Source organism: Acyrthosiphon pisum, chromosome A2 (assembly GCF_005508785.2).
Source record: "Acyrthosiphon pisum isolate AL4f chromosome A2, pea_aphid_22Mar2018_4r6ur, whole genome shotgun sequence".
Classification (NCBI taxonomy): Eukaryota; Metazoa; Arthropoda; class Insecta; order Hemiptera; family Aphididae; genus Acyrthosiphon; species Acyrthosiphon pisum.
Genome location: NC_042495.1, coordinates 116,569,088 through 116,595,603, shown reverse-complemented (window position 1 = coordinate 116,595,603; position 26,516 = coordinate 116,569,088). Strand labels below are relative to the sequence as shown.

General features: G+C 30.4%; 1 protein-coding gene across 3 annotated transcripts; it reads right to left on the bottom strand.

Moving 5' to 3' along the window:
• Nucleotides 1-26,516, bottom strand: LOC107882794. 3 transcript variants are annotated; one of them, XR_003839485.1, is made up of 3 exons: nucleotides 25,863-26,499; nucleotides 23,640-23,791; nucleotides 1,161-1,274 (listed from the first exon to the last, which is right to left on the bottom strand). XR_003839485.1 is itself a non-coding variant. In XM_016801724.2 (2 exons), exons 1-2 carry the CDS (start codon nucleotides 4,471-4,473, stop codon nucleotides 333-335), a joined length of 990 nt encoding a protein of 329 aa, XP_016657213.1. In that variant the 5' UTR covers nucleotides 4,474-4,880; the 3' UTR covers nucleotides 1-332. The 3 variants fall into 3 exon arrangements, 1 of the variants encoding a protein (XP_016657213.1); XR_003839486.1 differs by lacking the exon at nucleotides 1,161-1,274 and adding an exon at nucleotides 20,619-20,822 and having other exon boundaries at nucleotides 25,863-26,516; XM_016801724.2 differs by lacking the exons at nucleotides 23,640-23,791; nucleotides 25,863-26,499 and adding an exon at nucleotides 4,426-4,880 and having other exon boundaries at nucleotides 1-1,274.

Below are 26,516 nucleotides of genomic sequence, written 5' to 3'. Positions count from 1 at the left end.
TTATTTTCTCTCAAATTGTTTTTATTAAGATTTATTTTAAACACAACTATAAACTTATAACTGAATCGTCTGTATGTCACGAAGTTGCTAATACTCGTTTGAAACAGAATAGAATGTGCTACAAGTGCATACAACGGTTTCGCCACACTCGGAAAGTCGAAAAACATATCAGTTAATATAGATTAATATTAGGTATACTATTTTATAAAATAATAATATCGTAAAACACATATTGAGATAACTTGATGAGATTTAATCGTCAAAAACAAAAAACTTTGTCGACCTGTTTTCCACTTTTAATACTTACTAATAATTATTAAATTATAAAGTTTTTAACGAAATCGTTGTTGATTATTTAAATTAATTGTATTAGAATTTATTATAAGTATTTCTAAATCGGGTTTATTGCTGCGATAAGAATAATTATTGTTTGTTGCACCTAATACAGCGTTTCGGTCATTGCGTGTAACAATTTTTTTCGTCGAAGTCGTAGAATCATTCGTCGTAGTGCAATTTTCATTTTGTTGCGCATTAACAGTAGTCGTTTGTGATACATCATTTCGTTCATTGCGTGTAACAATTTTTTTCGTCGAAGTCGTAGAATCATTCGTCGTAGTGCAATTTTCATTTTGTTGCGCATTAACAGTAGACGTTTGTATTTCAACGTCTAACGACGTTAGAGTCACCGGGCTTTCGGACTTGTCAGATAAATCTGATTCATCGGTTACAATATTCTCAGATGCAACGTCGCTTAATCCTGTAGTTAACGCATTTTGAAGTACTGGTTCTGTAATTATCAAAACATCTTTGTCCGTACATTTTTCAACATCTGAAGGTGTTGTACTTTTTACGTTAAATCCTGATATTGTCGTCGTTAAATTAACTACAGGTTTATTCATTTTTAGCTTATCGCTCGACGGATTTGACGGTTTGCGGTCACAACATCCTTTATAGATGTCGTCGTTTTTTATGCTTAGTAAATTCAATATTTGAACACTACCCGAGAACACGAGAGAACCGTAATTTCCCATTACCCGATTATTGGACCGACGATCATTCGTTTTTAGTTTGAAACCAACCGGAATTTCCACGTTGCCCACGGGCTGGACGACAGGTGGTACATATTCGTATATGGTTTCTTGTGCCCTACCACACACGCATTCGTCACCAACAAACAGTGCTGTACCAGGTGGGTATGATCGAATGGTTTGACGCCGAATCGGACATTTCGTTTGACAATCGCTAGAATCGAATAAGACATCCTCGCTTTTTACCTGAAACGATGAAGTTTTTATTCTAAGAAAGTACAACACAGCATATTATTATGAAAAAATAAATAATTTATAAAATATCAATAAAAATTTAAAAGCTAAATATAATTTAGTAAGTATTAATAGGTATATTATTATTAGAGACAATTTGTTTCAATGTAATATTGAAAATAAATTTACATTTAATATACCTATATAGGTACAGGGCTGCGTAGCAGTTATCAGTTACATCATGACGTATAAAAATTACGTAACCTAATTCCGTATTTTGTAACTATAGTAATCAGTTGCGTAATTTCAGTAATTTTCAGAAACTTTAAAATGTACCTATCTCGTTACAAATTTATAATTTATAATGTAACTTAAAATAAAAGTTACATTTAATATTTAAATAATAATTAGACAATTCCAATATCGTATAAGTCGCAATTCTAAATTCTGAGCGAAGCTATTTCACAATAATTTGTGTTTTTTATGTGTCTGTCATCACCTTTTAATTTTTATATTAGTTAAACAATTTCAATATTCTTGTTTAATATCTTTTCTTGTAGGGAAATTAATCTAGTTGGCACTTTAGGAAACAAAAGGTAAAAAATTCATTGCACTTCTATAACAATTATATCTTAAGCTTTACAATGTCATAAAAGGTTAATCATAAGTAGGTAGTTCTTACTAAAATTCAAAAATCTAAAAATTATATTGTCTCGTTTTTTTTTATAGACACTTAATTATTTTTAAATTCAAAGTTTGACGAAATTGGATATTAAAACAAAGAATAACAGTTTTAGTTATTTTGTTGGAATTAAAATATACTCTTGGGGACATGACATTTATACGTGTATTATTACATTTTACTATATCTATTGAATTACATTTTCAAAATATTAAGTTTAATTTCAAACAATGGGTCATATTTATTAATTATTATGTAAAACTAAAATAAAAATAAATTATTTTATTATAATAGCAATACAAGTTTTATATTTAATGTAAATTTAGTAACATAAGACAGATAGTCTCCACTCAGAATCGTTTTTCGTATGCAATGATAATTGATTAATCGATGAATAAAAATTTAACACATCCATTATAGTGACCTCAACGACAAGGTATATTCGACTGTACAGCAGAGCGAATACCTACTTGCCCAATTTTTAAATACTGGAACGTATTATATAATGAACATCTGTATGATAATTGGTTTTTTATAAATGCATTTATAATATAAATTATTATCAATTAATTCAAAATTTGAACAGAACCATTTGATCATACAGCACGTGTGATCAAAGGATTCTGCTTGAGAAGTAAACTTGATAAGTCCCTAATCTTTTTCCTTATCTTCGGTTTTTTTTTATTTTACATAGGTACCTACTTAGTCATACATATTAATTATTTTATTATATAATTAAACTAATGTTTTAATAAATGTCAATGTTAATCATTTTAAATCTTAGTTATAACCTATACAATACATTTTCTCACGAACCTCTTATACAAACAAATATTTAGTAATGCTAAATAAAGTAATAAAGAAATAAAAATAAACATTAAGTAACTTATAACTTTAAATGTAACCAAGTTACTGTAACTCGAACTTTTAACCAATTATTTCTAAGTACCTTTGTTGTAAATTGATTATATATTACATTATATTCATATCAAGATTATTTTTATCATTATTATCACTATGCTGAGAGGTTAGGTTTTATAAGTTTTTTTTTTTTTCATTAATTAACCCGCGGAAACTTAGGCCATTGGGTGATTTTTAACTGTGGAGGAGGGTTTTAGACAAGTGTGTTTTAGTTTGGCAGAATTTTCAAGTAGGCACCCGTAGATATCTGGCATTCCCGGTTGGGGGATGGAGTCCTCTCTCTCCAGACACCGTGACCTGCCCGAAGAGAAGTGCCGGCCGTAGCTGGGGTTCGAACCGGCGACGGCGCGCATCGCAACCGACACCTTAGGCCACTCCATTCCCCAATATAGGTATACGTTTTTGTATTAACATGTATTAATGTAACTTTCATTTCACTAACTGTCATGAGGCACTCATACGGTTGTAGTGAATAACATAAGTAATAAATCATGTTATAATATTAAACTGAGTAGTTAACTATTTTCATCTAAACTAATCCATCACAACTAACAAAGCTAAAACACCTTGTAACTTGATAATAAAACTTACTCAATTTTAGTTTAACTTGTTACTTATAAAATTACAACTAATCGAGTAAATTGCCCATCCCTACCTAGTACCGATATTACTTTAATTTTGATTTAGAACCGACGGCGATATGGAAACTGTTTCACTATATGCTTCCTTACACAATGACCATATGCCTATAATATTAATATGTTAGATAACCCATACCCATATTTCAAATAATAAATCTTCGTAATTCGTTCAACATTTTGACTAGATACTAAATTGATTTTGTCAAAACGACTTTAAATATATTACTTTCACTTTATTATGAATAATGTATTTATTGATACAATTATGGAGTTAGGGCTTTGATAAAATCTCCTCGAGAATTTTTATTCAATTTTATTCATGTACATTATAAAATAGTATTATATTTGAAATTCAAAAATCAAAGTCTGAATATTTATGTTTACAAATTATCCCTGTTAAATTTAAAAATTATCCGTCATCATCATCTTGTACTACGTCTGTATATCTATAATAAGTAAAATACAAAGTTACAACTATGTTTAATTTGAATCAAGAAAAACCTTTAAGAAAAATCTTGAAAACTTTTGTGTCTGCATTATTCATAATACTTTTTGTATTATTATTATATTGTATAACCAAAAGTTGGGTTGTTCCTACTCGGAATGTAAATCAAAACAAATTATTTACCGGAATTAATAAAAAAAAAAAGCTTTCTGTAGTTAGATTTTTTAAATAATATTTACATATTAAATTTAGTTGAATATTATTTCTCCATAAATAGTTGTGTGTAATTTTTCATTTCGTTTGTTAAAGATATATTGTTTAATACTAAATAGGTAGGTAGGTAGGTAGATACCTTATCTGGAAACTAATTCGTATTTGTCTGTGTTATACGGCTTTTAAATTCTATATACTTGAAGTCTTCGTTCAACATTTTTATTTTATCAATTTTCAAATAACTTATCATTTAATAATTACCTGCATAATGGAAAACACCATGATGAATAACGTCGACAGAATGTTCATGATTTTCAAATTTAAATTTAAAAAAAAATGTCTTTAATGCACTTTTGCGTATTTTGAATACTGTTACGTATATATTTATGCTAAATATAATATTATGTACTCTCAATACTTATTCTGAAGAAGTGTCAATATTTGAAACTCTGTCTCTATTTATATAAGCAAATTATCTACGTGCCTTTATAGATAATAAAAATATAAAACAAATAAAAATTGATCAACCATATTCTATCGGGATTTGTATGTGAAACGTGACGAACTCTAATCCTGGACGTGTCGAAGACAATGGGTTATCATGATTAAAATATCACCTTATTTCTTAAATAGGTTTTTTAAGGTGATGAGTATATACAAACACATTTTTTTTTTACTATTACTCATGTTCATCCTTTTGATATTATTTATACTAAACTATACTAAAAATAATATAATAGTATTCATACCCATAATAATATTGGATAATATTTTATTGTATATACCTGGTACCTACACTATCATAATATATTATTCCTTAAGCAATTTCAAATAGTTAATACCATTGATGATACATAGTATAGGTATACTGTTAAAGAACTATGTATTATCAATAGTAGGCAATACTGAGGACAATATACTGCTAATAATAAAAAAGAAATTAGATTTTATAAAAAATACAATCTTTTGAGTTAATATTGTTTTAACTTTAAGGAATAGTATTATTTTTAGCTGATTGCTTTTATAACGTATAGATAATAATATTGTAATACCAATTTTATTCTAACAAATGAAAAATAGATGAGAAATACATATTGACATTGTAGTAGTTATAATACAATAAGAATTTATCTTTTTATATGAGCAAAAAATTCTCAACTTAAAAACAAATTAGAGAAAACTAAAGTCTTAAGACCAATTTGTGCTATCGAAATGTAATTACCATAAGCGTGCACGCAGAGGTGGTCGGATGGGCCGTGGCCTACCCTGCGAGACGTACCGAAATTTGTATACAAATATGTATTACTATAATAATACATGATCTAAACATCACCATTTTCGATATTTTTAAATCATAAAACATAAAATAGGTAGGTGAAAAATAACATTGATACTCAATGATAATAAATAGTAATAAATTAAATGTCTTTAAAAATAAAATTGATAGCATATTACCATCACAGACTGTGAAATTGTATTTATTTAAAATTTAAAATTGTGTCGACAGTTAAAATATTTCTTATTTCATTTTTAAAAAATATGAATCTGTTTTTTATGATATGAATGATCTGGCCTTAAATAGTGGGTGATTGTGAGTAGGTAAATTAAAGTATGTAACATTTTAATTGTTTCTTCCATCAGAGTTCCGATGTCTTAATCTTTATTGACTTGGCACACCCTGCCACCAATTTCTGCGCACGCCTATGGTAATTACTAAAAAATAATATTAATATGCTAACACCGTCATCCGTGGTGTCTCATGATAATAATTTGCATTCTATATTTTTTCAAATTGAGAATTATGTATTATTGGATGTACCTGATATCAATATAGATCAGTGGTTCTTAAATAAATTGGTGGTAAGCAAAATACTACATGATAGTACACGGAAGAGTGTGTGATATGGTAATACGAAAAATTAATAAATTAATATTATGTGTACTTATATGTTTGTAACTGATCTATAATATTATTTTAGGGTTTGTGTAATTAGGTGCTAAATTTACTGCAGTTGTTGTTAAATTAAATAAATATCTATTGAAGTGTTGAAGAGTACGTTTTCTAATCATTTGACCGATCTATAAGGGCCTCACACCTTATCACACCCATCTCATCTGTACCTAATATCGGAATATCATGTCTACGGCGCGGTGTAATCGTCGCATCATAAATTAATAATAATACTATAGTAATACTCAAAGGTGGGCAAGTTAATGAAAATAATTAACTCAAGTTAAGTTAAGTTAAGAGGACACAAAATCGATAGGTAAGTTAAAAGTTAATATAGAAAAAAATATTAACTTAACTCAGTTTAAAGAAAGTTAATCTATTTTTTTTTTAATTAGTATGTAAATCACATAAAGAGTGAATGTCTCTTTCTAGTTTCGAATTTATAAATTATAAAAAACAATTTTATTGAACTTTTATCATAATGTACACTGTTACCATTTTGCTTTTACTTTACTATTGTTTACTAATTTAAACTATACTCATCTCAAATTAATAATTTAACTAATATATTTTTTTATATCGTATATAGAAATTGAATGTCATAACACGTGAAGATGAGTACATGACATTCATATATATTATAAGTTACCTATATACCTAACATTAAAACATAACAATTGTCAATTTTTAATTTACACAAAATTATGTTATCAAGAAAATGTTTGTGTTTTTCTATTCGATTATTTTTATTTTATACTGATATAGTGATATTTACGTATAAACGAAAAATTTCAAAATGTTTTCAACTTGATGGATTTTTTTTAAATCAACTGAGAAAAGCTAAGTTATTTCAACTGTAAATTAAACTAATTAAGTTCATAAGTTGATTAGAAAATAAACTAACTAGTTAAGTTAAAAAGTTAAAAAAAATTTAACTTTTTAACTTAACTTTAACTTTTTAACTAGTTAATGCCCACCTTCGGTAATACTTGTTAAACTTAAGCGCACGTAATATCACTGTTATAACGTTCATGCACACGAGCAAAAAAAAAAAGGTTTGAGAGAATCTCCGCTATAGCTGAGTATAGAATATCTTAAAAACAACCCTGAGTATTCGTGTGGTTTTATAATTTTGTGTCGATATGTACACACGTATATGGGTATTATAATGGGTATTATAGGCATATAGCTTAATTTTTAAATAGTGTTCTAGCATTTATAGACCTCAGCTTAGGTAGGTATACCTAGGTTATATATAACCTCGAACATCAGTCATTGAACTTCAAGTATAATTTAATCACTAAGCTTATCTCATCGATCAGGAAAAAAACAAGTGAACACCGCACTAACTGTTACAGGCATACACTGATATTGTATATTATCAAAAGTTCAAACGCAAAAGTGAGGATGTTTTGAAATTATTGTTATTTAATTCGACACGCATATATTAGTAACTATTATTATGGTACCTACATGACTACCATAATCGTATATTAACGAAAACGTTACGAAATACGAACATTAACCGTTATAATAATAATATATATATTACACACGTACAACGAAAACGCATAAAGTCATAATACAATACACTTTACTCGAAGTAGTGCACTGTTTTATACACAGAAACGTATACATTTTGGACGTTTGCCGATTTCAATCAAATTTATTTATACCAGAAAACTCCATAACATTGCCTAATATAAAGATTTCATCTTTTGTTTGATTTGCGTGTTGTGCAATATTGGATAACTCGCGTCAGTCCACATAGTAATAAGTTGCACACAGCCAATCATGATTGTCGCATCGTCGGCAAATGGTCGCATCGGTGATGGTTGGAAAAGCTATCAGAGCAGTGACAAACATTTTCGCCAACGACATAATATATTTACCAGGTGCGTAATCAATTTCCAGAGAATCTAATTTTCGTGCTAGACAGTTTTGACTTTTGGGAAAAGTTATTTTCAAAGCGTATTAAATTTAATAAAAGGGACATAGTTGTCGGATGTTGTTATTGTAGTACATGAGGATGATGATGATGTGCGTGCTAGCATATTAAAACACTTGGACAATAATATTATTATTCGCGTTATATTCGTCGTTATTTGTCGTTGTGCTATGAAAATCTCAAATATTCCTCAGCGTCTGCATAAAAAACCTCATCGAGAAAAAGCAAACTAATCTTGCAAATATCGTAGTAATAATAATAACTGCAATAAGTAATAAAAATAATATGTTTATTAAACATACGGGCAAGTTCATATTTTTCATTCCAGCAATAATGAAAAATAAAACGCGCGTATTATTGTGACGAGCAATAACGTTTTTATTTTGTTTGCAGATAAATTATATGAAATGACCGTTTACTGCCAAACTATATCTTATAAGTTAATAAGTCGTATAAGTTTCAATCTTATACGACTATAGAATCCCCCCCCCCCCCGTCTGAACACGGAGTCTATTACTTCTCCGATCCACCATTTATTTAGGTACATCACTATGGACAGTTCATAACAAATTCTAAATTCACTACGTCAGATAATGGCCACGGGTTAAATGATTTAAAATCGAGACGTCCAATAAAATATATCGAAATAACTCATATTGCTTCCTGGACATAAAAAAAATAAAATTATCATTTGAATTCCGGTTAAAAATGATTTCATAAAAAACAATATAAACTGTACTTAATATTGTTTCCTTCGATGTACGTAGTTTCGTAATAATAATAAGGTTATTGGTGCTCAATTCAATTATTTCATTCCAACCATGATAGAAAGTATGACATATGAGCGGAATTGAGAGAGAGAGAGAGAGAGAGTTGTAAAAAGACAATGGCTGTTTGACCTCATACATTAAGTAATGAGTTTTTAATCCCACAAAATTACATTGAAAATACGATACATGTTACTACTGAGTACTGATCACAAAATTAGATAAAAAAAATATCTGTATAATTTATGATACAGATAAGTAGTTGCTTTATAATAATTGTACTGGACATTATATTATTATAAATCGAATCCAATGTAAAAAATGTCAGATAAATGGTGTGTTAGATGTGCGGTATATGCCATCTGCAAGTGTCCGGTTGATAGTAAATGTATATAGGTAAACTTTAGGAGAACAAACGAAAATTCGCAGTAAAATTACACGAACGTGCAAAATGTGCAACGTAATTTTAGTGTAACCTATATAGAGATAATGATTTCGGATATTCTTTTTTTTTATCATCGTCGTCATTTTTTTTAATAAAATTAACTCATGCGTATCTTGTTATGTATTAGTACATTGACCTTTTATAGGGATCATTGTTATGTAAATATCTTACATAAAAAAAAATAATTTAAATGCAGACAACTATAACCGTATGTTTCATGTACGAAGTGGTTATATAGGTCTGGGCTTTAATGTTAACTAAACATTAATCTATTGTAATTATCGTTTAAGATAATAATTAATATTCGGTACAAAACATTATATTACGATTGGATATTTATCAAGTCATACTCGCGGGTTTATCATATGCGGATCTTGGATTGTTATGTAAAAAATTTTTATCGAGTATATAATACACATTACATCATCATGCTGACCCGTGCAGGGCAAGAAAAATGTTTGCATTTCATAACCCGTACAATGTATACTTAATATGAACATAATTTTACTTCGCAAATAGAATATTTTATTCAAATTCGTTTCGGGATTCAATTTACGTATCAAGTTCAGGGTTTTTATGGTGAAAACATGTCGCTCTCGGTTCACTGCAGTTATCACTTAGCAAAATATTTACAATGGAAAAATTAATTTTTTTTATCATTTAATAATTTTTTATTATATAATACCCATTGGCGTTAATAATTTTTTATTGTATGCTAATTTTTTTTTCAAATCAAATTTATTTGCATTGTACAAATGAAAATCATTATTTTATTATATATTTGTTGTTCACAAGGAAAAAATATTTTAATTATTTTGTACGGTAATCACGGTTAGCAACTACATCATAAGGCTGCAGGTTTAAGGGCCCGTTTTACAATCAATTGTTATACGGGCCCTAAAAGTATAAAATATGTTAAATATGAATTGGTCGGTAGCTGTAAAACTTTGAACCGTAATATTCGAAGAACTTGATCATATTTATGAAAATTACAAAATCTAGGAAGTTATTATTGTGCATTAATATTTTCTAAGGCTTTGAAATAAAATCACACTGAGTAAAATACACACGTATAGCTAAAACAAACATATTCTCATCATGTTATGAACTTTACCGATGATGAATGCTGTCATATTTTTAGATAGGTATCTAGTTTCAAATTGATATTCGATACCAGCGAGTAAGAGTAAATGGCTATCCTCGATGGCATATGATGGTGGTCCAAGTTACATACTCGCATATTATGGTCCGAAGAAATAAAATCAATATTCGAACTCAACTCAATGTTTTTGTCTATAGTATCATATGACATGAAGATATTATTATGTTTTATTATAGTAATAACCAATAATCAAATAAACTTTAAGGTCCTTCATTGTTCAGCTGACAAACATACATATTTTTGTATTGCACAACGTTAAATCGTAATGTACCTACTTAGTTTTTCGTTGATTTTTCTAATAAATAAATTTTATTCCATCCTCATGAATAGGTTATATTATAAATGTTCAGTGTGTACAGTATACAAAATAAAACATAATAATAAAAGTTTTTTTTATAGTTTACTTACCAAATTATTTATGAGCAATATTGAATATATGATGATGAATTCTGTTTAATTCGCAATGTCAATAAATTTACATATGAATTTATTTCTAAAAAAAAAACCTAGGATAAAATATTTTTTTTTAACTGCATATAGAACATTGCTCATGAATCATGATTATATCATAGTTATTGTAAATCATTTTTATACTGCATAATAATGCAACTGCAGTAGTACACCTCGCGTATTACGAAACATGCAGTTATACTAATGGTTTCATATGCGTACTGTACAAGCGTACAAGTATGTAGGGTGGTATATAATATGTGAGATCCACAAAACCATAGGACAGCCAAATAAATTACATCGCGATTATTAAATGTGATAAATGATTCGATGTATTGTAAAATAATAGTGATGTACTTATAAGTTGTCAGCGTATAGTGGGTTTTACTCTAGACTAAGAGCACTAAATTCAATCAGTTGGGCTTGTGAGTTAAAACCAAAAAAAAAACCATTCCGCATATGATTTTGGAAACGACTATATCAGTGATGCCCAACCTTTTTCCTTTGGCGGGCCACTTTGGTAAGCAATTATCTTCAAGCGGGCCACAGAGTATAAAAGTACAAAAATAATCTTATATATTGGACTTGTTTTCTTATCTTTTATTGTCTATTGAAAAGATTATGAATTGAGGTACACATCGTAGGTGCACCATTAGTTAGATCAGTAAGTGCGTTATTTTAAGTACATGGGTGATATCGATATTTAATTGTAAAGTTTTCATATGAAAATGTCAGACAGAAAAAAACGCAAATATAATGATGATCGCCGAATTCTTAATGAAAATTGGTCTATAAATTACTTTTTCATTGAAATTAATGGAAAAGCCGTTTGTCTTGTGTGTCGTGAAAGTTTTATTATTATCATTATAATTGTGTTTTTTGGAATAATTATTTAAACGAATTCATAAATTTAAATAAAAATAATATATGAAAATAAATAATTTAAAAATGTTTTCAAATATTTTTAAAATTGTTTTTATTTTAGAAAATTCGTAACGGGCCACATAGAATACCTTCGCGGGTTGGGCACCACTGGACTATATACTTATATGTTGTGTAGACAATACGTAAAAGAACTGCACTATTCATCGCCTAAACATTTATTCAGTCACCGACTAGGTATGTTGCCGGTGTATTATTATGTTTGTGGCGGTGTCTTTTGAACAATTGTTCAAATAGAATTCATAAAAATTGGTTTTGGTCCGAACACACGGGGATGTATTATTACAACATTATTATAATGTACTACCTACGCAGTGTCGTAGTACACTCATTAGTCATTTTAGTATAATTTGAGTCCTAATATTATATTAGCTTTCGGCCTAAGACCGTATAATAATATCATAAGCTACAGTTTGTTTATTACGAACAGGCAAACAGCAAGACGGTCGTCGATCAGAGGCCATTGTGGCCTTTGCAAACAAAACAAAAAAAAGCGCCTGAGTGGATGTCACTCTGCTGTACAGTAGTTTACAAGTGGGTCACTGTAATGGATCGCAGTGTTTTTAACGTACCTTTTACATGGGAATCCGTTCAATTCCTCGTTCCTTAAGTATAAATTGGAATTCTTTCAGTTCCTCGTTATTTTAATATTAAAAGGAACTCGTTCAATATTCCTCGTTCCCATAAAAAAGAGAACTCATTCTTTTTCTTGTTCTTCATGCTTCAACTCATCAATTACTATTAAAATCACTAATCAGAACCCCAAGTAATATGTGATTTTTTATTGCTATTCAAAAAAGCTCAGATAGGTGTTTGACCTTTATACATACAACATACAGATATGTATTTATTTATTATTATTTTAAAATATATAAAATGTAAATTGACAATGTACCTGAGTGAAACGGGTTTTCTCCGAAAGTAAGTTGTAGATGCGACAAAATTTCATATTTTGTAGTTATACTTTACTTAATGTATAGACGGATCCTATTCACACATTACAATATAATATCTAAATATATATTAAAATACTTATACATATTTATTTTACGCTTCTTAAAAATACATCGTTATAATACCAATGCCTACCTATAATGTCCTATGCCAGCGGCGTATTTACCGGATGGGGGGGGGGGGGGGGGATTTGGGAGATCAATGATTCGGGGCCGTGGTCTTTTTTCTATTATTTTTATTCTATTATATCTAGACACTAAATCGTGTTTAGTATTTACTATATTAATGTATTTTTCAGTTTAGTAAATAAAGTTTAAAAAATCAGTTAAAAGGTAATTGATAGCCTGTTATTACACTACTGAAACTCTGCTATGTCGCAGCTACCTATGTCGAGTTCGCGTGATTTCTATCCGATTCATATTCTATCGTGCCGCACTCGATGCACCAGCAGGACACGGGTGTATTACTGAACAGTAATAAATTTGTAATATAAAAACAATATATTTGGTACAGCGCGTTTCTGAAACTGTGTTCCACAAAACCTTGGGGCTCCACAGAGATCACTTTAGGGTACCTCGAAACTTAAAATTCTTAAGATTCTTAAAATTTAGGAGTCCTGTTTGTCTGAATTGTCTGTTATCCTTTCTTAAAATGACGGTAAAAATTATTATTGAAACAAAGTAGGGGCTCTAATTATCGACCTGTAATAACGTATTATTGAAACTGTCTATTCAACGGCTCATCCCCTCCCTGTACCAATTGTTAAATACGCCGCTGGCACTTCTATACCCCTACGACCTAAACTGATTATAAACTTATAATGTTGAGCTAACCATGGAATATATTGAGTTGGTGCTTGTTTTGGCTATAGCGATCTGTCATCTAAATAATTTGTGTTTTGATGTATGGAAAACATAATTGGAAATTGTCAGTTCTGGAAAGGGTAAAAGTTCTTCAACCGTTCTGTTGAATATAAGGCGTATATAATATAGTAGATATTGTGCAATATTTGTGTTCAGTGTGTTGGCTTATTAAATAATAAAATTGAAATATTACAAAAGCGTTTCTTTTCATCCAGTGTCATTTAAATTAGAAAGATGATCGATTATACTTTGAACGGTGTGGTAGCAGTCATCAATACAAGAAAAAATATCGTGAATCAGCTGCAGGCTTAGGTACCTAATATTAATGTATAAATTAATAAATAATTTGATTGATTGTCCACGCTTTTCAGAAAATGTGCCTTGAACAGTTTAATTATTTCAATAATTTTATTATTTTTCTCCGTTTTAAGTCAATTATAACATAATATTATACATTTTATGATAAGAAACGATTATAATTATTATTAATGACCCATTAATCTGAATGTCAAGAATTTGTATTTTTGTTCTGAGACAATTTATAATATAAATATTATTGTGGTTCCGGGTAAAGATTCGACTCCGGCGGTCTCTGTGACATCGGCGAAATTATTACCAGTCGGCCATTCAGCCAGTTAGACGTAAACACTACAAAATATGAGTGATAAAAATTATAGTAAAATTTTTTGTTTAATAAAATCATGTCTGCATCCTGTATTTTTTACACGGTAAAATGAGTATAACTTTCCATCTGCGTGAGTGGATTAGGTGTACCTATAATATTTACTATTATAGGTTCCTGCCGAGTAAATATGTATACGGGCTTGGCAATAGGTTCTGTTGGAATTCAATCGTCATAATTGTCACGGACAAAGTGTAAACGAATTTCTTTTGGGCCGAGGACGATTATAATATTAATTATATTATATTTTCTTGATCTGACCTAATGGAAATGTCTACAATTTCAACTTTGGCCGACGGTTTCGTGGTCACACCAGAACGGTATTATATACACGTTGGAACTTTCATGTGTAATGGACGGTGATCAATGATAATAATAACGACATTACTATCATCGTTATCAGCTAACGATACCATCGTAATAATATCACAGGCGTGCATTATAGGTCGGATCGCGGCCTGATCGTGTTCCACTCTGTACACGATATTTTGTCGCCGCCGTCTGGTCATCGTCATCGTCAGACCGTTTAGGGCAGCCGCCAGGTTCTGCAGACGACAGCCCCGGCGCTCTCGCTCCTCTCCACCTACCAAGACGCCCGCCCGCCAGAACACCCGGTCCCCCGTCGCCGTCGCGCTTACGATATCGACGTGCGTTTGCGGGCGCGCCAAAGCCCCCGACGCGACGCGTGTGTTTGTTCAACACAACCCGAGTGCACTCTGCCCGCCGCCGCCGAAGCGACGACATTGCAACCCGTTGGACAAATATTTGTTCTCGGTTGCCCCCCGGACCTCGGCCAATCCGCCACCGACGTCGTCCACACGCACGCGCCGCCAACGTCGAATGTCGTCGTTAATGTGTGTGTGTGTGTGCATGTTTACGCGTTGGTATAGCCACCGCGCGTCGTGTGGTCGTCTCGACAAAGGGGAAGGCGGGGGCGGTGTGAACGGGGGCGATGTGACCGGGGGCGGTGTGAACTGTGGCTGTGTGAACGAAGGCGCAAACGCGCGCGCTCGTGTGCGTGTTTGTGTGTGCGTGTTTGTGTGTGTGTGTCTGTTGTGTGTGTGTGTGTGTGTGTGTGTGTGTGTGTGTGTGTGTGTGTGTGTGTGTGTGTGTGTCTGTGTCTGTGTGTGTCTGTGTGTGTCTGTGTGTCTGTGTGTATATGTGTGTGTGTGAATTTGTGCGTGTTTGTGAGAGAGCGCGCGACCGTGCGGGTGCGCACTTTGACGCCGCGTTGCCGGTACGTGCCCGGCGGACAACCGACAACGTGGCACGCACGGCTGCGCAACGACTAGTATTATTATATTATTTTATTGTATTTTATTGTATAGCGTAGGTAAGCCATAATATATCAGGTGATTCGCCAAGCATGCTCACCCCATTTTTTTTTCTTTAATAGGTAATGCAGTTCTTCGACATCATCTTTGAAGTTTTTAAAGAAATTTTTTTTAAATTATTGAGATTTTTTGAGCTACTTAAGAGGAGTTCTGAGAAGAGATAAACTTTTGTTTTTCAAATGAGAACTACCTTTTCTACTGTAAATTATTTAGAGGATATTTTTTCTGAAAATGTTGACGTATCAAAATTCGAAATTCCAACGAATAAATGTTGAGCTATTTAACTTTGTGCACTATTACAATAAATTTGGAAGATATGGGAGCTATGGTGAATTCAAAATTGTATTAATTAATATATTGCATCTATCATCATTTATAATTTGTAAAAATGATCCAAGCATAGGTATAATTAACACTAGATCCAATAGATATTACATTTATTTAATATTTTTTTAAACCATTTTTAAGGACTTTTAACCTTGGTATAAACATTTTTATAACTGAAAATCTAATCGTAAAAATTATTAATTAGGTAGTTAGTTACGTCATAACTTTAAAAAAAATATCCAATAAACAATTCGCAGTAAAAATGAGGATGGTTTTCTTTCAAAAACAGAAGTTTGTATTGACATAGATCACTCCTCAAGGTGTATAAAAATCTGGTATTTTTTTCGTATGCGGTCTACCGCACACTTATCGTCTACCACGTATCGACGGCGGTAACGACTAAAGTTTAACCTACCTATAGTATAAAAGTGTTACCTAATTATATTAATTGTTAGCCAACAAATTCTATTTAATTATTCAGTCAGAGAAAAATACTAGGTATTACACATTTTTAAAGGAAAATTGACTTGTTTAAAATTTAAATTGATACCTCTCCTTGTGGACGTGACTCTCAAAAAAAAAAAAATAGTAGAAAGTTTTAACACATCGTAAGTAAAATAAAAATGCTGCATCTTTGCTGCCCTTATATTTAACGATATGGTGGCATCTGGAAAATGATAAAGTCGACCCATCTGAATGTTTTCAAAGCTACTTCAAATCATATTGTAATATTTTATTACAGTGAATGTTTTTAATACAGAAATAATAATGATACCTATATTACAATTAGATAATTAAACAACGGCGTGCGATTTATAAGGTTTGAGTATAATTGTTTCATGTTTTACTAGATACTATTTTAATATACCTATCTTATATATTTTTCATTATTATTAAATATTTTGTTATTATTTCTACATGTTTTATGTATTTATTGATATTATTATTAAATATTGAAACATGTGGTAGACAACATATGACGTACAGAAACGTACGGTAGACCACATGCGACAAGAATATTGAACATTTCAAGAATTTTAAAATATGCTTACATAAGTATAGGTACTTAAGAGTTCCAAAAAGGAGAATTTGAATATATTAAAAAAAAATGGGGCGTGTTTGGTGAATCACTCTGTATATTATAATATACAACGCAGAGTCAAGTCATTGCCGTTGCGATCAGCCGCCGCTTTTCTTTTCGCTGTAACGGCAATTTAATACAATATAAAATATAATATTATACCTCCTAATCATGTTAGCGACGGTGGTTATTTTTTTTATTATTCCTACCCTCTCTTATTCTTCCCCCCTACACCCTCAACATCGGTAAGACGATTAAGTGTAATAGTTTTAAGATAATGATATATATATATCGTCATCCTGAGTGTGCGCAGTGATTCCCTAGGACTAGCTTGAAAAACATTAATTGTTGGTGTGGGGTCTTAAGCTGTATACGTTTGTCCCTTTTTCGGAAAATGTATAATGCCCGATCTTTGTTTTCATTAGTGATAAAATTTTACTGTATTGATAGATGCACTCACTTTATGAATTAATTTGTTGAAATAATTGTATTTATTTGAAATTTAATACAATGATAAATGACAATGAACAGCATTAATGAACAAAATTATTTTGCAGAATACGAAACTATAAGTAGCGAGAATACTGATACGTCTTATAGAAAGTAGAAACTACTATTTTTTTAAAGTTTATTTAAAATTCATACTCAAATAAAAATTGTAAATTATTAATAATGAATAGAACACAATATAGTTCTTAAAAGGGGGGCGCGTATAAAGTTATTATAATTTTAAATTGTCCACCCCGATCAATTTTCAAATCGAAACGAGTTACTTACCAAAGTTTATAATAATTCTATATATTATGTAGATACTTGACGATATCACATTATAATATAATATACCTCTGGTTATCACGTAAATATTTTTAATACTGTGGCTTGCTCAAAGACCAATATATTTTTACTTATATGCATGCAGCCGGATAATTAGAGTTAGGTTATAAACTTATATGTATACCGACGCTTTCCCGGTTTGATCGTTCGCGTAAATGTAAAGGAATTCATAAAAGTTGTGTAATACTTAGTGGTGATGACTTTGTGGATGCGGTGACGGTAATCTTCGAGGAATATTCCCGCACGACTCGCTGCACGTCATCCAAATATCTAATAGCAATGTAATTATTCTGTCGTCTTCCACCAAGAACAATTATAATTTATATTTTATATTAGTATTCACTTTATTCAGTGGCGTGCCCGTGGAGGGAGGTCGGGGGTTATATCTCCCGCATTGTCCAATAAATCCCCTTATTTGTGTCTTTATTATTACCACCATGGTTCTTTTGCATGTAATATTACTATATTAGTTATAACACCCCCCTCCCCTTGAAAATTCTTGAGCACACAACTGACTTTATTAGTATCACACTATTGTTCGTATTTTTATAGCCTCGAGACTTGTTGCTACTCTCAATTTCCCGTCATCGTGCGCGATATATGATACACATAATATATCGGTAGGTACCTAATTGACCAATCCACCTATAAATGATATCATTTACCATTGTTTTAAGAGGAGGATACCTAATGGGGGGAATTAGACCGTGTATATTGTTCCCTCCTAATTCAATCTTAATTATAAAAGTTGATCGCATATCTCAAAAATCATAATAAAGTTTGATCATCTCCGTCACAATTACAACTGTTAAATCCACCGTGCCGGATGATCATCGTACGTCACTCGTCTTATACCGCGGTATTATATCATACAGTGAGCCGCTCGAAATTGCTTTTATATGGCCACTGCAAATCGCAGTCTGCTGTAAACGCGGTCAAACGTACCGGCTCATGTCTAAAATCGGATTGATCGAAATTCCAAATATATTATATACACTTAATATTATTAATGTACGCGATATCGGTTGATAGCCGATAGGTTATATAGTATAAGTACCTAGACGGCTACACAGAATAAAAAAAAAAGGTATCTACGTCGTGTGGATGTCGATCGGTCGCTCTACCGTTTGTTATCGTTAAACTTATAATATTACGTTTACTACATATAATATTATTACGATGATAATATGCTGGTGTGCCTGGTCAGCACAATCAGTGTTGCAGCTGTAGACGCAATAGTGTGCACGACTTTATCTACATCCGGTTCGGCAATCCCAACACAGTCGAATCTGCATCGTTGCGTTTATATATTATTATTATTATATAATGTATAGTGATAGCGGATTAAATTTGAAAAAAATACCCTGCAAAAGTATTCTGGTACCTACACCACTCCGCTAAACCTTGCTGTTTATACACGACCATCGAATAAAAAAAACACAGTTAATCTTTGGATATTATTCGACTAGAGAAAAAATTATTATTATTATTATTATTATTATTACGATGTACCTACCTATATTATAGTGAGTTGAACGACATATTATCTGCATGTTGTATACAGTATACACGATATGATATATAAAATACGCAATAAGCCCTATGCCATATGCACTATGCTGTCAGTTATAGTTAAACGCGTCGATAACTACAATAAAATTATTATGATACAACAACGGTTGTTTTTCGTTTGTTTGTAGAACTTTCAAATTCCCAATTGTCTATCCATTTGTTTTCACGGGGAAATTACTCATTTATTCCGTATATTTCTATGCTTTTTTTATGTTATTTCTGACAATAACTACGAATTATACGAATATAATATTATATTATGTATACTTACTAATATTATTATGTATTAGGTAAGTATATACATAATATAATATTATATTTATATAATTCGTAGGTATCGTCAGAAATGTCATAAAAAAAGAATTAAAACTATACGGAAAAAGTGAGTAATTGTCCCGTGAAAACAAATGGATTATAAGGTACAACAGTTACATATTATGCTATATATAACATACATTTTACGAATGATATATTATTGTTTGACACAATCGTGACAATATAAATTATTATTATAATCATTCGTCAATATTCAACGTTTGTCAATGCGTGTATCACGCAATTGTTACCTATAAGTACGCAAAAGGTTCAGATAACATTAATTTTTTGTAATTTATCTAATTTCGTTATAACTTATTGAATCGGAAAATAAATGTAGCTAATACACGCAAATCAGTAATATACGCGTGTAAACGCCGGGTAAACAGCTAGTACCTATCGACAATAATAAGCGATATATTTTTGTTTGCAATGTCATAATTTATCCAGTTCAAAAATTAACTGACGGACTTGTAAGAATGTAAGGTATAACAATAATTATACATGAGCTTTTTAATCAATCGGAACATTCGTTTAGTTGTAATTTAATTTTTAATAATAATATATTGTTATATTTCCATGTTTAATTATTCGACAAAAAATATGACGATAAGTCTTTACCCATATTTTTGTTTGAGTTAATTATTTTTAATTTTCGACTACTGTTAAAAAAAATGAACGTTCATCATAATATATACATATTAGGTACATATTATTAATCTTTAAACATGTAATATCCGGAATGACTTAATAGTTAATGCTTGATAAATGATAATATTTTTTATTGAAATCCACTAATAATAATAATGATAATACTGATACTTGAACAATTTTTAAAGTAGGCGAAGTTAGATTAGATTTAAGAACAAAGTTAGCTGAACTCTATAGTTATATTGATGCTTATATATAATTTTCTTTTGCACGTTATAATATAGTAATCCATCTATTTAGGTTTATTACCACAAGTATTTTAACTGGAAAAATGTTGGTGTTTAAAAAATCCTCTTATTTGTTAAATACTGCAGAGTACCCTAAAAAAAAATCAATTTTTAGGTTTTAGAGATCACCATTATACATTTTTCTTGGGAAATTATTAAGCCTAATTCTTAAACCATATTATTAAATCTCATTTTTTTTTTCAAACAATTTAATTACACACATTTTAAATACAACGTTAAAGCGTAAGAATGGAATTTGTAAACGAACAAAAAATTACTTTTTAATCTATTTGTTTTGCGTTTTTTGTATTTACGTATATATTATAATATATAATAGATTGAAAACTTTGTTCGTGATAAAAACATCGACTAAATGTAATAAGGATATACAAATAGAAATACAATTTATACTAAAATCATCAAACATAATACAACCATTATATAGGTATACAGTGTAGCTGTATTTTTTTTATGAAGTATCCAATAACTAAAACAAAGGAAAGTAAATGTAAATATATTTTATTTTTTTGTTTATTACTATTTTCAAAGCGTATCTGAACTTCATAAACATTTTAAATTGCAATAAATGTTTTACATGAAGATTATTTTTATAATTTTAATTTAATAGGAAATAAAAATGTTGTGTTCCTACTGTATATAAATTCCGAGTAAAACTAAGCTACCGATTCTACAACGATGTGTTTTTACTGTCTTACCCAATTTTTACACCTCTTGATTTTGAAGTATTTAAATTTACATTATTATTTTTAAATTACTTACTAGATACCTACATTCTACAATATAAATATACTTGCGATTAAATGGATTTTATGTACATTAATGTACCTACTGTGTGTCATAAGATTAAAAATATTCCATTTTACAAAATTGAAAAACTAACCCAAGGTACACACCCTAAATCATTTATAGAACGTGATGGAAATTGTTTTTAAATTTAATATTGCAGCACACTTTTCACGCGCCACCGGAACATAACAAGACTTCAGAGAATGTCAATGTTGTTTTTTATTTCTTATCATTCTCCATAGTTTTTGGAATATTTTATATTTAAGAGCCAACCACGCCAATAGCTGGTGTAGTGGTGTTATATTTGTCAACGAGTAACACGGTAAAAGAGAAAAGTTAAAGCAGCGATGGCCAATGGCATTATGGCACATTCATTCATTATAAATTATTATTAATAAGTAATAACTCATACATTATCGAAGAGTAATGTTTTTAAAGAAAAACACTTATCATAAAAATTGAATAAAACAATATTTTTGATGGTTCATTTCTCGTTATTTTCCTTTATCATATAAAATATTTACAACGCTCTATGTACGTTTATTTTAAATTTTTCAGTGGCTCTAAGCTTCTAAGCATTTGTTTTATTGATAAATATTTAGAGAAATAAGAAAGATCACTTGAGGGCACCTTCGAAAATAATATTGCTTTCTTTAGATTTTACGATTGGTGAGCTCTAAAACATATTCCTAATAATTTATAAAATTCGATCTGTCTGATTTTTTTTTTTTTTTTGACGTTACACGAGTAGTTATGTAAAAACATAACAAAAAGGCTTTCTCATCTCAACTATACGTCTTTACAGTATATTATATACTTGTAATTGATTTATTAAAAAATATTAACCGTCAAACCGAATTTGTTTTTCTTTCATACACAATCTACACTTGCAAGCACAATAGAGTATGTGATGCTTTGTATTATTATATACATGAAGTATGGCCCATTAGTTGAAACTTGGTGACATTTCCTGTTTGTTAGTTTTTTTTTTTTAAATTGTATTATTATTTATTAAAAAGGTTACACTCCATGTTTGCTTCAGGAGTCTTAGATAATTACCAAGAATTACGTAAGTTTATAATTCTTTTATTCAGGGAGTGGAGTGCTATATGCATTTAAAGGCTAGTGTCACAACCGAGGGAGATGTATTGCAGCACCACTGTATATTATATATTATATTATGCACTCATAGATTTTTAGCAAATACGAGGAATTCGCTCTTCTGGATAGTAGTGTAGTGGAATAAAATCCAAAGAACGAATGATGGCCAGAGTAAGCAGGTTAAAAGGGATATGGAATTTTGTTTGAGTGTATTCAGAGACAGACCTGACAGTATAGAAATGCATTTTCTTTCATACATATCATGACAATAAACAGGTCGAAGGATATAGCAAGGAGACAGTTTCAGGCCAGGGTGGTTTTTTACCATTGATTTTACCTTTTCTTTCTTTACCTTTCGTAAATGTATTGATCCCTATATAGTGTCATTTTATATTATTTTCCGGCTTGAGGCTGTTGCCTATTGCCTATTGCCTATTTAGAAATATAAATATTTTATATTGATGTTTACGTTTGAATATTAAATTTCGTCAAAAATTATGCCCATGTATTTTCGATTTTTTCTTTTGTAAGAACAACTTATGAAAATCCTTGTATTAAATTTAAAATATCTATAATATATGTATAGATCAAAAAAATTATTTTGAAAATCATATCATGTCTAATTAATCTTACGATTTCGTCAGACATTATAATTATAATAATAAATTCCCATCGCCAAATGTCTAAACTTAAAAAGTCACCATGGCCACAATCGATTCTAACCGAAAAAAATAAATGAGTTTGCTCGAGAACTTTTGGGAAGCCCGACATAATACGAGATGCACGAGAAGTGATGTTTGCCCTCATACACATCGCGGAAGGACAATTATACAAGTAAACATCATCCAGCCCTATGAAGCAGAATAAACTAAATTGACAATTTTACCTTTACAATCAGTTATGGAATCAAACGTTGCGCATTGTATACAACTCATGTTGGAGTGATTTAATTTAGTTTTTACAGATTTTTTTTCCTTTGATATTTCAATTATAAATACCTACCTTTATTGTTAGATAATGTATTGAGTATGGTTTCTTTTGTACGTCGAGCTGTTTACATCGTATTGTCGTTGTTGGAAATTGAATCGGAAATTACCGAGTCGTTTTGTGTATACTCCCATTGTAATAGTTCAACCATCGCCGCACAATTATACCTGTAAAATAAACCGGCCGAAAGGAAACGGTTAAAAAAGAATTTCGAGTCAACAATATTATTATTTAATGTTAGTAAGCTGGAGGAACCTGAAGCCATTATATATGACCATATAGGTGTAATGAAATAGCCGTCTTGTCGTTTCCTTGGAATCGTATAGATATAGTGGGTGATTTTAAATTTTGACACACATTACAGTAACAGCATGCAACTCGAGTTATCAATTTCTAGTCTCGAGACATGAACTTGGTGATTTTTTTAAAGAGGGCTTTAATTATATAGAACCGTTGGGACGACACAAACTATTAAATTTAATATGAACTACTTGATATTTATTTAAAAAAAAAACACTTTTCTGACATTCTTATTATTTTACAAATATTCTTTTGTAGTCGAAAAACACTCGTTCGTAGCAGATTTCTCACACGTCTCATTAATCACAAAATAAGACGCATAATACGTTTGAAGGTGCAAGGACTAAGTGACTTTAACTTATGCCCGTTGCAAAAACCAATTAATATTATAGGGTATACTGCTTCACAATTGATCACCTTTTATAGGTCATCGAGTTTCAACTAATAACAATTACGTGTGTTCCTACTATTTACTTTATACTAATTTCCACAGTCGATGCTTTGAGATCGGGTCTCAAAGCGTTCTAAATAAACAAAACTTTAATAATATGTTGGCAGAATTATATCAATAAATAGTTCAATATTAACCGCTCGACGTAATATGAATTACAAAATAACCTGTCGAAATGACCGTCAATATAAGCTTTATCATTCTCGTTTTTTTTTTTTTTTTGATTTCAATACATTTGCGGGGGTGATGCCTTGTTGAAAATTGCACTTACGAGTACCGGAAACGCATCATAGCAGCCATATCAATCAATCGGTTTCCGTAGGTATAGTTGTACCACAAGACGATGGTTGTACATCGCGATCAGAACTAGTGGTTGGGCATAGTATGATGCACTGGAAATTCAATCATTCTACATGACCCCGACACGGCCACATAATATAATTTATTATAATACCAAGCGACATCGATTCCGGATTGAATTCGACTTAATGTGCGCGTCCCTTAATACAGATTACATATTATTATAAGAGGGTCGTGCTCCCACTTCAGTTCAACCACAAAGCTGTATAATGTGAATTCCGAAATTAATCGATTTAGTGATGATACGTCGTATTGGTCGTACGCAGATTAGTTAATTGAAATAAACATCATCAGTTGTGATTATACTTTGCTTGGGTACATTTTATTATTTTATCATCACATAAAAGTTTTAAACAATTTTAATGTATTAAATACGGTAAGATAACCATCATGTTAGTTTATATTATGTAATATTGTGTTTATTTTATTTCAAATTTATATAATATTTTATTTTATTTCAATGTAAGATAAAAAATTTACTATACACTATAGTACAATTTGTTGACTTAAAAATGTCAAGATAATATTAATATTAGTAGCTGTAACTGACTTAGTGCCTTTTGTAGGTGTCTTACGATTTAGTTTTTTTTTTTAAATAATTGTTATTAGGGTATTCAACAATCCGTACATAGTAAGATAGGTCGAAGATATAGGATATAATGTTTATTAGCATGTAGACATGATAGGAGGGGACCATATCATATAGTGCATGGCACAGCGACGGCACTTCAGAGGTACATAATTAATAACCTCAAAAAGTAGCGATTATTTTAAATGTAAGAAACTTTAACCAAGCAAATTATTTTAAAAGCATTGACATTTGTGTCAGGCCTTATACATAAATATGTATACTTATATATGCATATAATATAATTTGATATACTTATTTAAATTTGAGTGATGAATTCCAATACGGCAATACTTATTGTAAATTCAAATAATATTACTCCTTATATAGTTAGAATGCAACAATAATAATATCAAGGGTAGCTTATAATAATATTGTATATTTTCAAAGTGTTGCTAATGCGATTCTGGTGCACGAACTATAAAGACGCAATTCCATATTTATTGTGCATAAAAGATAATTAATTCCTACATAATAGCAATATTAAATATCAACTTACTATTGTTGTAATCATTCGTCGACTTGCTAAACACATGAGTGACCTAATTTTGATATTATAATACAACAATAATACAATATAATAATATAATATAATTGTATGATCAACCGCACAATCATGTTATTATTAAAATATGTTATAATGAGCTGTACCTACAACAGAAGTCGTACGTATACACAAAATGTCCATTGTTTGTATTCGTGCCGTCTTATTCCAATATAAACGTTTAATTTACATTTTTACGATTTAACTGAAGTATGACTGATGTCTGTTATGCAGGTACGTCTAAAATGCTGCAGATGGTTTACACAACACAGCGTGTAATGAATAAACGTGAAACATGTTTTAATGGTTCTTTCAATAACAGTGCATTATGTACGATATATTATGGTAACTAGATACATATATAACTCATATTTCATCCATATGCAGAACAACTGGTAAAGCAAACTTTTATACTCTGAACGCATGTCAGTGAAACCGTCGTATCCCGCATTAAAACACGAATAGAAATAAACACAGAATGTTTTTTTTTAATGTTTATTTTACATGGGGTTATTGACATTGAAAGTTTAACATTCTGTTAATTATTATTACACAGAAATATCATCGATAGCTACTACCATTTTAGACAAAATTTGAATGACCCCACAG

Excerpts from the sequence above, each read along its gene's own strand:
- LOC107882794 (XM_016801724.2), bottom strand. The coding sequence starts at position 4,473 with ATGAACATTCTGTCGACGTTATTCATCATGGTGTTTTCCATTATGCAG. Across the intron at positions 1,275-4,425 it reads TGGTGTTTTCCATTATGCAG|GTAAAAAGCGAGGATGTCTT; the intron begins GTAATTATTAAA and ends TCATCGTTTCAG.